Source organism: Apium graveolens, chromosome 2 (genome assembly GCF_009905375.1).
Source record: "Apium graveolens cultivar Ventura chromosome 2, ASM990537v1, whole genome shotgun sequence".
Classification (NCBI taxonomy): Eukaryota; Viridiplantae; Streptophyta; class Magnoliopsida; order Apiales; family Apiaceae; genus Apium; species Apium graveolens.
This window is the reverse complement of record NC_133648.1, coordinates 312,487,964-312,507,071: the sequence shown is the minus strand read 5'-3', so window position 1 is coordinate 312,507,071 and position 19,108 is coordinate 312,487,964. Positions and strand designations below refer to the sequence as shown.

Here is a 19,108-nt window from a genome sequence, read left to right as displayed (position 1 = left end):
GTGTTCTATCAGATTCTGAGTTTTGTTTCACTGAAGAAATCAAGGTTATTTTTCCAAAAAATTATTTACTTTCGAATTTATTTTATTAAAAATATGAATTTTTGTTCGGATGCTTGTTTGTATGATTTGATGATTGCATGTTGTAGAGCTTGTTTTCCTGATGATTTTCATATGTCATACGTCTGATTTGGAGTTCAATAACATGCTCAAAAGTGGGTTTAATTTTCGAATTTTAAAATTAGGGTTTATAACCCGTATGAATGTTCTTAATTGAAATTTGGGGGTTTCTTATTCTGTGATAGATTGATGTTGTGTTATAGTGGGTTGTGTTCTCTGTGAAATTTGCAATCTAGTCGTATAAGTTTCATAAACCAACGAGGTCTGTAGAGAAGGGAGTTGTGTTTTGAAGTTTTCCGATGTTCGCCGGAAACTGGGAAATTTCACGGCCAAATTTCGGCCAACTCAGGGATTGTTAGGATGAATTGATTGCATGGTTGTGTTTCTGGTGTTGTGTAGATGTGATCTGGAGGTGTTGGTGGGGTGAGGACGCCGGGAACGTGTTCTCCGGCGAACCCGACTGTTTTCCGGTGAAGGGCTGGAAAATTACAGTTTAGTACCCCAACTTTTGAAAACGATGCAGTTAGGTCCCTGAAGTTTCCAGACTTTGCAAATTTAGGATTCCTGTTTATAAAATGTTTAAAAATCATATTTCCTATTTATTTTTATTATAAAAATTCATTTTTAAATTCTGAAAATTATTTTTAATTCACAAATAAATCTAAATTAATTAGTTAATTAATTTCAGTTAATTTATAATTGATTAATTGGTCAATTAATTCGAAAATTAATTGATTAATTGATTTAGTTAATTATTAATTGATTTTATTTAATTATTTAATTAGATTTAATTATTTAAAAATGATTTAAAAATTCTGAAAAATAGTTTCGAGCTTTAAAATATTATTCTAAATTATTTCCAAGGCTCGAGAATTATTCTAAAATTATTTCGGAGTCAGAATGGGCCAACCGAACCCTGTTTATTAACCCGAAATTGATCCAACGACCCGTTTTAATTCCGAAAAATGTTTTCAAAATCATTTTAAATACCAGAAAGCCTATTTATGACCCCGAGACTTCTTTATAAATAATATATCATTGATTACGTGATGTATTATGTGCTATATGTGACTTGTTAATTGACTATCGGTCTATATATTCGGTGTTTATTTGATTATTGCATAACTTTCAATCCGTTAATCGAATTTGGGTAAAATGAAGGGTAGATAGAAGTATGTGTTGAATAGAATTCCATGAGTAAATTATTGATAGATGCTTATGATATGTGAGCAGAAGAGGCAAGACGTAAGAAAGGGAAACAGATAGTTGAAGAGTAAGACGGTTGTGATTGAAAACGAGTACAGTGTAGTAAGCTAATATCAGACAAGTGTTCTATACTTTCTCGAGATATTGTAGTACTTGATAATCCTGTGATATTGCAAGTGCTTTGAAGCACAGAAACCTAAATCCTGATTTCAGTTATTATTCTTGAGCCATGAATCATATTCTTTCTAATCCATTGATTATTGTATACCCAAACAAGAATCACAAATCTACGATACTACTCCACAAATACATACAAACTAAATACCAAACACTGAAATGAACTATTATATACTCAACCCATGGTATCTTATACTTGTAAAGACCAAATCCTTGAAACCTTGAAATGTTGATTCCTTTGTTATCCAATTCTTTCATTACCCAGCATCCAAGCTTTTAAATTGCCTTATTGATCCTTGCAAGGATTGAAACCCTTTCATTGTTAAACATTTATTGTTGTTAATGATTTCGGTTATTGTTTATTATTGCATATTCTGTTATTATGTTAGAATTGGATTGTTTTTATAAAATTGTGGACCAGATTCGTGGTCAGACCATATAATGGTCAAGTTAGGCCAATGTGTGCCTTGGATCCAGTAGTTAGAGCAATGCTGTGTGCCTTGCTCGGGGTTAGTGCGTGACTGATCAGCAGCCTAACCTTGGCTTTTAAATTAAAAGTATAATATCCAATTCTAAATCATAATCCATTATTCACTTGATATCATAACCATATTCATCTGATGATCATTATTCTCAGTTTTGTCATTGTGACTTGCCGAGCTAGTTAGCTCATTTGTGCGATGTTGTTTATATTCTTTCCAGTTAAAAAGGAACCAATTGGTAAAGAGGATCCCCAGTCCAGCGCGAGAGCTAGGGGTTCAGGTTGAGAAAGTGGAGCTAGTAGGCTTCTTTTGGAATAATTTAAGTTGTAAAAGTTTATAATAATGTTTAATACTCGGTTTGAGTTTGAAATAGTTGGGATTTGAACGGTTTATAATATATTAGTGTTTTTGGCTTGTGTGCATATTTAAACCTGTTGCGGTCCGTGGTGGTTGGTAAGTAGGGTCACTGCATATATTATTATTATCTTTATTATTGTTATAAACAGGTTATAATTAAGGTGTGTGTGTGGACCCCAAACTTCTGACCCGGGTTTGGAGGGCGTCACAGGTTTGGTATCAGAGCTACAAGTTATAAGTCACTGACACTAGCCTAGGTTGACGGGAATGGGTAGAGGTATATGATTAGAAGTAAGGTATAGGATGATAGAACGTCGAGAGGTTAGGTGTTATGGTATAACCGGTATTAGTATAGTTTGCGTCGTGGTACGAGATTCTTATATTACGATATGATTTCAGATAGCAGAGATGGCCGACTCTTTTATTCCCGTATCAGCTGATCACTCAGAGCCTTCAGTTGGAGCACCAGCATCGGATCCACGTCCTGTGATTCCACCAGCATTGGCTATTCTACCTCCACCGATGTTGCAGCCCGTACCATTGCAGGCTATTCCACCTCCAGGCATGAGGCTACCTGTCAGAGGACCCCCACCTGCTGATTCAGGCTTTACTAGTCATTCAGTCACAGGAGTACCTTTCCAGTTCTCTTCCTATCCTATCCCATATCATCAGTTTGAGGCTTGCCTTATGGAGCAGCGATTCCTACAGGGTCAGATCGAGGAGTTATTGCATATCATGCGTACCAGAGAGATGGGGAGTGGTGAGAGGCGACTTAGGGAGAGGCTCCAGGCATTTCGTAGAGCAGCTGCTGTGAGGATTGCTGAGGCTACACATGAGGACATCATCCTTGATTTCCTAGTAGAGTGGGCTAAGTGGGTTCTAGAGGAGCTTGAGGAGATAGGAGGTCCAGATTTGCCATGAGTTAGAGATTCTGAGATGGAGATGCTGAGCAGTGTTGTTATGGTTATGTAGTATGGACAGTAGTGTGTAGTGTGTATCAGTAGACTTTTGAGTTGTATTTATAGACTAGCGATGCTGACTAGTGAGTAGGTTGTTGTACCCTTTTTGATTTTACTTTCGAAGCGTCTTTACGCTTGTACTACCTAAAACTTTTGATCTATATATCAGTACCTTTTCTTTTCCAACACTGTCATTTACTTTATCTCACCTTTTTTACTTTACCTTATTTATTGCACCAGTATACCCTGTGATACCATGTACCCTGTTTTCCATAACTGTTTATATTCTGTAAAGAAGCATGCAATTTACTTTGTTACAACTGTTTTCAAAAAGAGATATTTCTATTTTACAAAACTTTTTTTTATACAAAGATTTGATTCAAAAGCTAAATAAATTGATTGATTCTTTACAGAAAATGCCTCCCAGAAGAAATACCCGCACCAACACCCAGAATGAAGAAACCAACAATAATAACAATAACAACCAATATGAGACAAACCAGAATGTGAACCCAGGACCCATGGACCCAGCAATAGCCCAGATTCTTCAAATCTTGGCCCAACAAACAGTTCACCTGGCACAACAACAGCAGAGACAGAGACCAATCCCCAGGTAACTTTCAAAACTTTTCAGGCAGTAAACCCACCAGAATTCAAGGGTTCCTTAGAGCCAATTGAAGCAAATGTTGGTTAAAGGAAATAGAGAAGGCATTTGCCTTGGTAAAAGTGAAAGAGGAGCAGAAGGTTGAATTTGCAAGTTACTATCTGAAGAATGAGGCCACCTATTGGTGGGAGATGGTGAAGACATTGGAAAGCACATATGTTATTACTTGGGAAAGGTTTAAGGAATTGTTTTTAGAAAAGTATTTTCCTCAGTTTGTTCAGGATCAAATGGAGCTGAAGTTTTTAGAATTAAAGCAAGGGAACATGTCGGTAACAGATTATGAGGGGAAGTTTGAGGAATTGTCAAGGTATGTGCCGTCGTATGTTGATACTGATAGAAAGAAAGCTAAGAGATTCCAGCAAGGCTTGAAGCCATGGATCAGAGGGAAGGTAGCTATTTTTGAATTGGATACCTATGCCGGGGTTGTACAGAAAGCTATGATCGCAGAGACAGAGAGTGAGATGTTCCAGAAAGAAAAGGAAAGCAAGAAAAGGAAAGTTGAGGGAAGTGAAGGTCAGTGACAAACAGGGAAGTTTCCAAATTTTAAGAAGAGCAAGTTTCAGCCAGGGAGAAATTTTAATTTCAGGAGACAAAATGCAGGAGACGGAGGCCAGGGCAATTGTCCAGCTAATGTGAATCAGTCGAATCAGTTGAGATTAACTTTTCCAGATTGTCAAGTATGTGGAAAGAAGCATGGAGGAGTTTGTAACAAGTTGAATGTGGTATGTTTTAAATGCAACCAGAAAGGGCACTACTCGAGGGAGTGCCGAAATCAGCCAGCAAGAGAGCCAGCGAATAAGGATCAGCCTATCCGGAATCCAGCAGTGAAGGTTCCAGCCATTGGATTTACATGCTTTAAATGTGGGAAGCCAGGACATATGGCCAGGGATTGCAAGACACCAGCCCCAGTCAGTAATGCATTAAGATTATGGGATCTACCCCAACAGTGAATGAGACTCTGAGGGCTAGAGTTTTTGACATGTCGGTGAAGGATGCGATCCAGGATACGGATGTCGTGGCAGGTACGCTTAATGTGAATTCTTTATGTGCCAAAGTGTTAATAGATTCGGGAGCAGCTCGATCGTTTGTTTCACAAGATTTTGTTAGTAAGTTAAATTGTCCAGTTGAGTGTTTAAATGAAATAATGACGGTGGAATTAGCAAATCAAGAACGTGTAACTGTTAACCAAGTTTGTGGGAATTGTGAGATTGAGATTTCTGGTAGTAAGTTTTGTGTAGATTTGATACCATTTAAGTTAGGAGAATTTGACGTTATATTAGGAATGGATTGGTTATCTAAGCATGATGCCCAGATAGATTGTCGAAATAAGAAAGTAATGGTGAAAACGCCAGACGAAAGAATAGTAACGTTCAAAGGTTAGAAACAAGTAAAGAAGTTCTTAATGATGATTCAAGCCAATAAGTTACTACGACAAGGATGTGAGCATTTCATGGCATATGTGATCGACAGAAGTCAGGAGCCAGCAAAACTTGAAGATATTCCAGTTGTGATGGAATTTCCAGACGTATTTCCCGAAGAGTTACCAGGACTTCCTCCATATAGAGAAATTGAATTTGCAATCGACTTAGCATCTGGAACCGAACCAGTATCTAAGGCCCCGTATAGAATGGCGCCCGTTGAGATGAAAGAATTAGCAAAACAATTGCAAGAGCTATTAGAAAAAGGAGTAATTAGACCCAGTGTATCCCCGTGGGGTGCACCAGTATTATTTGTCAAGAAGAAGGATGGAAGCATGAGACTGTGCATCGATTATAGGGAGCTCAACAAATTGACGATTAAGAATAAGTATCCATTACCCAGAATTGATGATTTGTTTGACCAATTTAAGGGAGCCAAGTATTTCTCCAAAATCGATTTAAGATCGGGATATCATCAACTGAAAATCAAACCAGAAGATATACCAAAGACAGCTTTCAGAACAAGGTATGGACATTACGAGTTTTTAGTGATGTCTTTTGGATTGACCAACGCCCCAGCAGCGTTTATGGACCTGATGAACATAATTTTCAAGGAATATTTGGACAAGTTTGTTATAGTATTTATAGACGATATTTTGATCTATTCAAAGACGGAGGAGGATCATGCGGAACATTTAAGGACAACTTTGGAGATTTTAAGGAAAAAGAAGTTATATGCTAAATTGTCGAAGTGTGAGTTTTGGCTACAGGAAGTTCAGTTCTTAGGACACATAGTCAGTAATGAAGGGATCAAAGTGGACCCGGCAAAGATCGAGGCAATTACGAATTGGGAAAGACCGAGAACACCCACTGAGGTAAGAAGTTTCTTGGGATTGGCAGGATATTATCGACGATTCGTTCAGAATTTCTCAAGAATTGCAACACCATTGATAAAGCTTACACGAAAGAATGAAAAGTTTATATGGAATGACAAGTGCGAAGGAAGTTTTCAGGAATTGAAGCGGAGATTAATCACAGCACCTGTTTTGTCACTTCGAGACGATCAAGGGAATTTCATAATTTATAGCGATGCTTCTTACAAAGGATTAGGATGTGTTCTTATGCAGCACGATAAGGTGATTACGTATGCGTCAAGAAAATTGAAACCACACGAACAGAAGTACCCTACTCATGATTCGGAGTTAGCATCTATAGTTTTCGCTTTGAAGATTTGGAGACATTATTTGTATGGAGAAAAATGTGAGATTTTCACGGATCACAAAAGTTTGAAATATATATTTACCCAGAAGGAACTTAATATGAGACAAAGAAGATGGTTAGAATTGATTAAGGATTATGATTGCTCGATTAATTATCATCCCGGTAAGGCGAACGTTGTAGCGGATGCGTTAAGTCGGAAGGAAAGGTTAAATGTGTTATCCGTACCTGAAGAGATATATAAAGAATTTCAAAAATTGGAATTGTAGATTAGAATTTGCAAGCCTGAGGAAGCAAAAGTGTACGGTATGATTTTCCAACCGGAGTTATTGGAGAAAATAAAGAAATACCAGAAAGAGGTAATGGATCAAGATATAAATAGTTTGGTAGGTGAGGAATTATGCACGCAACAAGATGATCAAGGTATTCTTAGGTTTTCTTCATGAATTTGGATTCCACCAGTAACGGAGCTGAAAAATGAAATTTTACAAGAGGCACATAGTTCAAGATATTCCATCCATCCAGGGAGTACCAAAATGTACAGAGATTTAAAGAAGAATTATTGGTGGCCAGATATGAAGAAGGAAATTGCGGAATGGATTAACAAATGCTATACCTGTCAGAGAGTTAAAGCAGAGCATCAGAGACCAAGCGGATTGCTACAGCCATTGGAAATTCCAGAATGGAAGTGGGAACATATTACCATGGATTTCATAGTTGGATTACCAAGGACAAGGACTAATTATGATGCCATTTGGGTTATAGTAGATAGACTTACCAAGTTAGCTCATTTTATGCCTATAAATGAAAGATTTTCGCTCGACAAGTTAGTTCATATATACTTGAAAGAGATCGTAGTTCGTCATGGAGTTCCAGTGTCTATTGTATCTGATCGAGATCCAAGATTTAATTCAAGATTTTGGAAGAGTTTTCAAGAATGTTTGGGAACAAGATTGAATATGAGTACGGCCTATCACCCCCAAATGGATGGCCAAAGTGAAAGAACGATCCAGACAATCGAGGACATGCTACGTGTTTGTGTTATTGATTTCAAAGGAAGTTAGGACGAGCATTTACCCCTGGTAGAGTTTGCTTATAACAACAGTTATCACGCCAGCATTGGGATGCCACCTTATGAAGCCCTTTATGGATGCAAGTGTAGATCTCCAATATATTGGGACGAAGTAGGAGAACGCAAAATACTCGGACCTGAATTGGTGCAGCAGACAAAGGAAGTTGTTGAAATTATCCAGAAAAGATTAATAGCCGCACAAGATCGTCAAAGGAAATATGCAGACCAGTCAAGAAAAGACATGGAATTTGAAGAAAGAAGCTTGTTATTATTGAAAGTATCACCGTGGAAAGGACTAACGAGGTTTGGGAAGAAAGGGAAGCTAAACCTAAGATATGTCGGACCTTTTAAAATCCTAAAGCGTATTGGCAAGGTAGCTTACGAGTTGGCATTACCTCCGCACATGGAGCACATTCACAATGTTTTTCACATATCAATGCTTAAGAAATATAATCCAGACTCCAGGCATGTAATAGAATATGAGCCAATAGAACTTCAAGCAGATTTATCTTATGTAGAGAGTTCGATAGAGATTCTAGAGGAAAGAGAGAAAGTATTGAGAAATAAAGTGGTAAAGTTAGTAAGAGTATTGTGGAGAAACCCAAAGGTTGAAGAGTCAACCTGGGAGTTAGAAAGTGATATGAGAGAAAAGTACCCTCATTTGTTTTCTTAGAGATTCTGAGGACAGAATCCTTTTAAGGGGGGAAGGATGTAATATCCGAGATATATCGTGTAATTATTTTTGCTATTATATAATTATTATGTGTGTTCAGTATCTATTCTGTGAGCTAATTGTTAAGTGTTATCTGTACTTGAATATTCAAAAATAATATTAATTGAGTATTTTAATTTTTATATGTCAAAAATAAAATATAGATAATTGTCATATCTTCCTAATTATTTTTATGTTGGTTTATGAATTTATAAGAATCATATGAAATTTCTAAAATATTTTTCCAGGTAATTAAAATCTATTTTATAAAAACGGGAACCAACCGACGTCACCCGTTATTACGTTTTTGAAACCCGAAACTCTTTCGAGAACTCCTTCCTAACCTAATTGTAATATTCCGAGCATATTTCATGTTTCGACTTTTTCGATCCGGCGTACGGTTTGTCCTGCGCGGGTCCCGGCGCAACATTTTCGATACAATATTCGTTTCGGTAAATCAATAAAACCCGTATATTTGATAAACAGGAGCTTTTTATTAAACTATCCCAATTATCACTTCGTAATACGTGTAACCAGGCGCTGAGACCAAGACCGCAGTACAAATTGTACTGATTTGGATAATTATCCCGAAAACCGATACCGTTTGGATCAGTTTTTACAAATAAACGTACCGTTTTATATTCGGAATGATCCAACGGGATACTAATTTTTCGTAAATATAAATAGCCTTTTACCGTATTTTATTTCGTATCAAAAACATTTGCAGACAGATAATTATATAATTTTCAGAGAAAAGCCCTAATTACATAAACTGTTCTAAGAATCAAACAGCAAAACGAAGGCGTTACCGATCTCTGTTTTCAAAGCTTGAGTAACCAAAACGAAGGATTTGAAGTGTTCTATCAGATTCTGAGTTTTGTTTCACTGAAGAAATCAAGGTTATTTTTCCAAAAATTTATTTATTTTCGAATTTATTTTATTAAAAATATGAATTTTTGTTCGGATGATTGTTTGTATGATTTGATGATTGCATGTTCTAGAGCTTATTTTCCTGATGATTTTCATATGTCATACGTCTGATTTGGAGTTCAATAACATGCTCAAAAGTGGGTTTAATTTTCGAATTTTAAAATTAGGGTTTATAACCCGTATGAATGTTCTTAATTGAAATTTGGGGGTTTCTTATTCTGTGATAGATTGATGTTGTGTTATAGTGGGTTGTGTTCTCTGTGAAATTTGCAATCTAGTCGTATAAGTTTCATGAACCAACGAGGTCTGTAGAGAAGGGAGTTGTGTTTTGAAGTTTTCCGATGTTCGCCGGAAACTGGGAAATTTCACGGCCAAATTCCGGCCAACTCAGGGATTGTTAGGATGAATTGATTGCATTGTTGTGTTCCTGGTGTTGTGTAGATGTGATCTGGAGGTGTTGGTGGGTTGAGGACGCCGGGAACGTGTTCTCCGGCGAACCCGACTGTTTTCCGGCGAAGGGCTGGAAAATTACAGTTTAGTACCCCAACTTTTGAAAACGATGCAGTTAGGTCCCTGAAGTTTCCAGACTTTGCAAATTTAGGATTCCTGTTTATAAAATGTTTAAAAATCATATTTCCTATTTATTTTTATTATAAAAATTCATTTTTAAATTCTGAAAATTCTAAAAATTATTATTTTAATTCTGAAAATTATTTTTAATTCACAAATAAATCTAAATTAATTAGTTAATTAATTTCAGTTAATTTATAATTGATTAATTGGTCAATTAATTCGAAAATTAATTGATTAATTGATTACTTAATTATTAATTGATTTTAATTAATTATTTAATTAGATTTAATTATTTAAAAATGATTTAAAAATTCTGAAAAATAGTTTCGAGCTTTAAAATATTATTCTAAATTATTTCTAAGGCTCGAGAATTATTCTAAAATTATTTCGGAGTCAGAATGGGCCAACCGAACCCTGTTTATTTACCCGAAATTGATCCAACGACCCGTTTTAATTCCGAAAAATGTTTTAAAAATTATTTTAAATACCAGAAAGCCTATTTATGACCCGAGACTTCTTTATAAATAATATATCATTGATTACGTGATGTATTATGTGCTATATGTGACTTGTTAATTGACTATCGGTCTATATATTCGGTGTTTACTTGATTATTGCATAACTTTCAATCCGTTAATCGGATTTGGGTAAAACGAAGGGTAGATAGAAGTATGTGTTGAATAGAATTCCATGAGTAAATTATTGATAGATGCTTATGATATGTGAGCAGAAGAGGCAAGACGTAAGAAAGGGAAACAGATAGTTGAAGAGTAAGACGGTTGTGATTGGAAACGAGTGCAGTGTAGTAAACTAATATCAGACAAGTGTTTTAAACTTTCTCGAGATATTGTAGTACTTGATAATCCTGTGATATTGCAAGTGCTTTGAAGCACAGAAACCTAAATCCTGATTTCAATTATTATTCTTGAGCCATGAATCATATTCTTTCTAATCCATTGATTATTGTATACCCAAACAAGAATCACAAATCTACGATACTACTCCACAAATACATACAAACTAAATACCAAACACTGAAATGAACTATTATATACTCAACCCATGGTATCTTATACTTGGAAAGACCAAATCCTTGAAACCTTGAAATGTTGATTCCTTTGTTATCCAATTCTTTCATTACCCATCATCCAAGCTTTTAAATTGCCTTATTGATCCTTACAAGGATTGAAACCCTTTCATTGTTAAACATTTATTGTTGTTAATAATTTCGGTTATTGTTTATTATTGCATATTCTGTTATTATGTTAGAATTAGATTGTTTTTATAAAATTATGGACCAGATTCGTGGTCAGACCATATAATGGTCAAGTTAGGCCAATGTGTGACTTGGATCCAGTAGTTAGAGCAATGCTGTGTGCCTTGCTCGGGGTTAGTGCGTGACTGATCAGCAGCCTAACCTTGGTTTTTAAATTAAAAGTATAATATCCAATTCTAAATCATAATCCATTGTTCACTTGATATCTTAACCATATTCATCTGATGATCATTATTCTCAGTTTTGTCATTGTGACTTGCTGAGCTAGTTAGCTCATTTGTGCGATGTTGTTTATATTCTTTCCAGTTAAAAAGGAACCAATTGGTAAAGAGGATCCCCAGTCCAGCGCGAGAGCTAGGGGTTCAGGTTGAGAAAGTGGAGCTAGTAGGCTTCTTTTGGAATCAAGGACAAGCAAGGAGCAATTCTAGGGATTTTGAATCAATGATATCAAGGTACTTAAGTTAGTAGAATCAATATCTGTTTCAAGGATCAGTAGAAAATAAGGTGATCAAGGAATATGGTATCATTACAAGGGATCCGTAAAGGTAATTATAAGGTTTATAACAGTTCATGGCTTAACAAATAACTTGAACAGAAAAGACAGGTTACCAAAGGGTTGAATCAATAAGCTTATCAACAACAGTTTAACAAGATCAAAGACAGGGTATCTCAAATCATTAACCGGGGTTCATTATTTAAACAGTTCCATACTCTACATGGTATGAACAATAACCTCTCTATAACCATTTTCACAAGTAATGAGAGTTACTTGCTTGAATTTGCTTTCCTGAAGGTTGAACTACTGCCACCTAGTATACCCTTTCCTTTCCTAGCCTGAATGCCCTCACGCTCCGAATCTACAATAAAAACCAACACCTTAATCAGTTTCTCAACTCTCGTTTCCGGAACGATCACTCAATACGATAGCTCGATTATACTCTTGACTCAAATATACGAGTATAGCTTATACACATAAGCACATAGCACATAACACATTCCTTTCTCATAGCCTTTATATCTTTATATACTTATCAATCGACGCGTACTTGCTTAACCTTAACTATTTCTCAAATGACACAAATATAACTCTTACGAGTACATGATTTATTCACAACTAAACCTTTTGCGACCATAACTGTCACTTATAGTTCTTTAATAACAAACCACTTAATTTCCTTTTCTTTTATTCCTTAATTCGAACCACAACAACCACAAATAAATCACATATCTCCTAGAATTTCACATGCAATCACTTAGCAAGGTATTGGAACCAAATCATTCGCTTTTCTACTTATATTCCATTCAGATATACACATAAAACACAACCACGTATACTCAATTTCAATCTCATATAATCAAACACAATAAACCTCTTAGGTGTGCATATTACAAGGGTCTTTTTCGTAATTACGCTTCATTCTTTTAGTCCAAAAACCGAATCATATTCATTTTAAGAATCAAAATTCAACACCCTCTTTTAATTATCAAATTCGAACACAAGCATAATCCAATCAAAGTCATGCAACCAAGTTCTTATTAGTAACTAAGATAATTAGCATATATTCTCACAAAAATCCACTTAATTCTCTTTTTAACCATATGACCCATTCGGGTTTTTCAATAAATCACACATGCAAGGATCAATTTTGACATGCAAAGTTTTATATCACATTTCCAACTTGTTTTAAACCTTAACTTAGTCATTCAACTCAATTTCATCACAATTTTCGAATCACAAAACAAAAATAACTCAATCTTTAATCAAATTATCCAATCAACATGCATGCATTCACTTAATCATCAAATCAATCGCTTCTAGACCCATTTTTCATTCGGCTAAATCATGATTCACAATCTCAAGGACCAAACAATGACATGCACTACTAGTTCTTCTTTTAAACTAACATGCAATCACTTTTTACACTAATTAAGCTTAGTTTACACTAAGATCAAGCCACCAAATCTAATTCCCCTTTATATTAGCACAATGCCGAACCAAAACCCCAACATGCAAGCTTCAAATTTGATTTTCTAAACATCAAATCACTTACACACATCCAAATTCTTTTAAAGCAATCAAAGCAATCCATTTATCAATCATAGACTTAAATTTCAAAGGAATTACCAAAACCCTTTTTCTTTTTGATCTTTTCAAGAAACCAAAACATGCAATAGCTACATAAAATTTTAAAGAGCATAAAACTTAAAGATCACATCAACAAATCGTTTTCTTAAAATTCCACCGACTCTCCTTGAATCATGGCCGGTAGTGGTCGAACTTAAGAGTGCCCATAACGGGTCTCCTCTTGAGTTTTAAACCATAAAATCTTCTTGAATCTACTCTTATGATCATATATCAAGAAATTGATTTCCTTGAACATAACCATAAAGATGGTCACCATAAACACTTACATAAACACTTACATGCAAGTGGTAATTGAGTAGTATACCGAAAATAGAAGCTATATGTGGTAATATCTTTGAGTTTGGGTGAATATTTGATGTTGCATGCAAGAGAGAGAAGAGAGATGGGAGAGAGCCGAGAGGGAGAGAGATAGAGATAAAGAGTGTTCGAGAGAGAGGAAAAGAAAGTGAGGGAGAGGGGGAGGATGTTCACGGGAAAGAAAGAAAGAAAAGGGAGGGGAGGAAGTGTTTATATTGTATTAGGGCCAAGGGTATTTTAGTAATCTACTAAATCCCTTTTTGTGTTTGATTATTCCTTTCTTTTTACTTAACTAAGATAGAAATCAAATATAAAATATATCCCTCTCGGAAAGCCGAAAATTATTGCGAATGACAATTTTAATACGTAGATCTCAAAATTAGCTTTCCAACCATTACTCATAATAAACTTTTGAGCGAACGGTTGATTTTATACGATTTCCACAAGTTTGTACTAAATATAGCATTTCAGAACATAAAAATCAATTTAAAATGCAACGATCACCAAATAAATTCGTCAATCATTTTTAGAAAGTCTCTAGGACTAATATGAAGATAACAGAACAAATCTCATGCCTTTATCTTACTCAGATAATTTTATAAAAATGTGCGAAGGTTAAATAAACCTTATTTAAATCAAATAATTTCCTTAAATTCATAAAAATGTCAACAGATCACGTAGTCACGCACACAGACAAGCAAACACACACATACGAACACATCACAACTCATGTCTGATCAGAAAATTTGTCCTTCTTTAATTTTATTCCTTTCTACGCGTACCGGGTCTCGTTCAGCCTGACGGCCCGACACTCAGCGTTTCAATTACGCTTCACAATATCGTTATCGACTGACACGTCATTAGAACGCATTACTTTACTCAAACATTTTATTTCACATAATAACACATAGTTCATATTTTAAATACCTTAATCCCTTTTGAGGACATGTTCTGTTCTACTCGACGACCCAACAACACAGCTTAATTTCTAAGCTGACTCTTTAAATTGGAACGCTTCTATTTACGCTCCTAAAGTCTAATATACAGTAAAGACAATTAATCAACACTTAATCATATAATTATAATCGTATCACATAAAACATACTTTATTGACTTAATTACGTCGTAAAAATTCTCAGTCGTCACAATACATCAACATAAATAACATTTAATATTAAATTCTTATTATTTTAAATTTTAAATTTAAATCCAAAATATTAATTTATGTATTACAATTGTTTTTTTTCATTACATTTAATACATGATAAATTTAAGATGAAATTTAACTCTCAATCATTATCTGTCAAATTGAATTACTCTGTTATGTAAAATCAATAATCTCATACACGTTACACCAAAACCATGCCAAAAGTTAACTCCTGACTAACATGTACCTAAACAACTTTAACATCCTCAAATAAAATTGAGTAACTACATTTTAAATTATTAATTTTTATTTGATATGTATTAGTTTTCTCTAATATTTTAAATTATATAATACATAATGACATTCAATTTGTTGTATACCTATATCACCCTACATTGATATATATTTATACAAATCATCCAAAATTATTCAAGTTGACATAAACAGAGTAAGCATGAACAAGTAAATTTATAAAAAATAAAATATGTATAATCTTGCACAACTTAAATTTTATAATAATTATTCATCTTTCATAAATTAAAATATATAAAAAAACACCATAACTAAAATATAATAAGGTTAATTATAAAACTAATTAATTTACAAAAACAGTTTTTAACTTCTTATTCGAATTTTCGATATACCGTAAAATAAATCCTAATATTAAAGTTCAAATTTTTGCATATCCGAGTCCGGAAACCAAGCCAGCCCGCCCCGCCAGAGGGTTTTTAACCTTTTGTATAAACTTTAAACCCAAATCATAAAATCTAGGGTTTTATTTTCTTCTCCGCCTCTACAAAACACACTCATTCAGTCATTCTCTTCATACAATCCAACCTCTACACAACAAATCTCAAAAATGGCTACGACCCAAATAACAGAATCACAATCTACACAAACCCTTATCAAACAATTAGCATCTTGCAACAAATCAACCCGAGACAAAGCTTTAAAGCTTCTCAAACAGTATCTTCAATCGCAAGATCAAATCTCACACGAAGAGCTCAAGAAGATATGGAAAGGTCTGTTCTTTACTGTTTGGCATGCTGATAAAGCTCCGGTGCAATCTGATCTCATTAATTCGTTGTCTTGTTTGCTTTATAAGTTGCCCTTTTTGTTATCTGTTGAGTATTTCTCTGTTTTCTTGGTTACGATGCGGCGCGAGTGGACCGGGATTGATGGGCATAGGCTAGATAAGTTTTATTTGTTGATTAGGAGGTTTGTGAATGCGGGTTTTGTGCTAATGAAGAGGAGTAATTGGGATTTGGAGGTTGTGAAAAGATTTGTTGGGGTTTTGGAAAATCGGGTTTTTTTCGCAAAGGAGAAGAAGGGGGTAGGGAATGGAGTGAGTTATCATGTTGCGTCGGTGTTTTTGGATGAGTTAAAGGGGTTTTTGCCGGTGAGGAAGGAGGTGGGGTGGGTTTTGTTTGGGGTTTTGTTTGGTGTGATGGGGAAGTGTAATGATAAGGTTTTGATTGGGAAGATTAAGAGTAATGTGTTCGAGGTTTTTGTTAGGAATGGGAGGGAGTTGGTGGAGAGGAAGAAGGTGGGGGAGGAGGTGGAGGATGAGACGATGAGGGTTGGGAGTTTGGCGTTGAGTATGGGGTTTGCGGAGAAGTTTTTTGAGTTGGGGTCTTCGGTTGAGTGTGTTCAGGTGAATAGGAAGGTTTTGTTTGGTTTGCACGAGGAGTTTTTGAAGTTGGAGAAGGATTTTGAGGCTTCGGGGGTTGAGATATTGGTGCCTGAGGGTGGAATTGAAGATGAGGAAGAGGTTCCGGATTTGATTCCTATTGTTTCTGCTGAGAATGGAGTGAAGATGGCTGGAAAGATGGAGAATGGGGCTTCTGTAAGCAAAGCTTCTAAAAAGAAGAAGAAAGTGAAGAAGGAGATGGATGGAAGCAGTAAAAAGCAAAAGAAGAATGTTGTTCCATCTGAGGAATTGACTTATGATGATATTAGGCAAATTTACAGTGGCTCTTACTTGGACAGTGAAACAGCCAATGACGGGATAAATGCGACTAGTACTGAACTGATCACTAATTCGGGTGAGATGGAAAATGGGACATCTGCAAGCAAGGCTTCCAAAAAGAAAAAGAAGGTGAAGAAGGATGCAGATGGAAGCGGTAAAAAGAAAAAGAAGGATGTTGTTCCATATGAGGAATTGACTTATGATGATATTAGGCAAATTTACAGTGGCTCTTACTTGGACAGTGAAACAGCCAATGACGGGATAAATGGGACTAGTACTGAACTGATCACCAATTCGGGTGAGATGGAAAATGGGACATCTGCAAGCAAGGCTTCCAAAAAGAAAAAGAAGGTGAAGAAGGATGCAGATGGAAGCGGTAAAAAGAAAAAGAAGGATGTTGTTCCATCTGAGGAATTGACTTATGATGATATTAGGCAAATTTACAGTGGCTCTTACTTGGACAGTGAAACAGCCAATGACGGGATAAATGGGACTAGTACTGAACTGATCACCAATTCGGGTGAGATGGAAAATGGGACATCTGCAAGCAAGGCTTCCAAAAAGAAAAAGAAGGTGAAGAAGGATGCAGATGGAAGCAGTAAAAAGAAAAAAAAGAATGCTTTTTCCTCAGAGAGTAAGGATGATGATATGGTTATTGCCAATGGCTTGGATTCGAGCAGTGAACCAGTGAACAATGAGAACCTTATAGATTTCAACGAGTCTGTTGTATCAAATCTTCGGATTCAGTTCGAGAAGGTTGCTACCGAGGTTGGCTTGGATAAAGATGGTTCAAGTTCACTTGATTCTCCTGAAGTCCCTATCGCACTCATCTCAAAGAAGAGAAAGAGAGCAAGGAGTGTGGATGAGAAAATGAAGAAAAAGCCCGACTTTACCGATCTGGAGGAGAAAGATGCAGGTGCAGAGACTAGTGAAAAGAGTGCCAAGAAAGTCAGATTTTCAATCAAGAATAACATAGTGTGGAAACCACACAGCCCAATGCCTCCCCAGGAAATGAGATTACCTCCCTCTGCTACCCCCAGAGGCAGTGCTCTTAAGAAGGGTTTGTCTCCAGGTCCAATAAGGGAGATGCCTCCTGCTACAAAGAAGCCAATGCTAAAAAAGAAGGGTTTAAGAGGAAATGCACGTGTTGCCCCTGCTGTCAAAAGGCTCCGCAAAATGCAAGGTCAAATTGCTTAACACACTTGAAGTTGACATCTCAAGCATTAATTTATTTATTTTTCTTCAGAATTGATGAAATTATGAACCGTATGAGGCTTCTTATAGACTGCTGGTGCTGTGAGCTAGTTTGCACCTTGTTTTTATTTGAATTATTGTTAATCTTTTTTTATTACTCACTGAAGGAACAACTGAGGAGTTCTGTTATGGTTATAGTTTTATTAATATTAGTTTAAGTATTACTGCCATGGTTATTGTGGTTAGGATTTACAAAATTGTTACCCCAATATCTAATTGGTTTCATACTTGCAAAGTAAGATTATTGATTTCAAGTTTGTGGTTATATTTTTTCACTTGAAGTCAGCTGTTATAATTCTTATGACTAAAGAGAATGTTCTGGTGCTCTGTGCCATTTGTACCTGACAACTCTTGCTCCTCAGTATCTGGTTCGTTTATTTAAGACATATGTCTATGTAAATACAGAGTACCTTCCCTTCAAATGTTTTATTATGATGTATCTCAATACACATTTTTACGTTATGCTTTGACACTTTTACTGTATGCTACTACCCAAAAATCTTTAATTAAATGAGAAGAGCATTAGTACTATATACCCCCTTATAGGTTACGACTTACAGGGATTAATTCTTCAGGTTGAAGAAGTGTTGTTCTTTATAAGATTATTTCTTTTGTCCTAGTAATTAGTTGCCCAAAGTATTGTCCTTTAAGATTGTATCTTTTGTCCTAGTATATAGGTGCCCCCTATTTTTTCGGTATATTAGAGCAACTCCAACCCTTCCCATCTCTTAGCCATAAGAGTCCAGGTGGTGGTAAACAGTTTAAAATATAGTTATATACACCACTCTGACCATATTCTCCTGTCAGGCAAAATTTTAGCTATCAAAGGACAAAGATTCACACGCTACTTCTGTCTGTTGATCACAATCTCATCTTCTATATTTTTCAAACTCATCTCCGGCTTAATTCCTCACCCCTCCCGCCACATCTTTTCTTCTCTCCCGCTACATCAGTTCTTATTAGAGGTATATGAGTTCATTTTAATCATTTTCATTAAACTTAAATTAAGGTTGTTGATTTCTTTGTGTTTTGTTTGATTATATCTCTCTTTTTTCCTTCCAAATCCTCTTAGGGTTTTGGTTTAGAAATTTTGGGGTTTTCCATCAATTTACGCAGCTTGATGCCAGCATGTGA

The 19,108-nt window shown here is 35.6% G+C and overlaps 1 protein-coding gene across 1 annotated transcript; it reads left to right on the top strand.

Annotated features, from left to right (window-relative positions):
• The first annotated feature begins 15,499 nt into the window (after nucleotides 1-15,499).
• On the top strand, nucleotides 15,500-18,171 carry LOC141708755 (uncharacterized). The gene has a single exon (XM_074512522.1). The coding sequence runs from the start codon at nucleotides 15,611-15,613 to the stop codon at nucleotides 17,915-17,917; it is 2,307 nt and encodes a 768-aa protein (XP_074368623.1). The 5' UTR covers nucleotides 15,500-15,610; the 3' UTR covers nucleotides 17,918-18,171.
• Nucleotides 18,172-19,108: the final 937 nt, after the last annotated feature.

What these genes read in the sequence shown, in the direction of transcription:
- LOC141708755 (XM_074512522.1), top strand. Translation starts at nt 15,611, where the DNA reads ATGGCTACGACCCAAATAACAGAATCACAATCTACACAAACCCTTATC.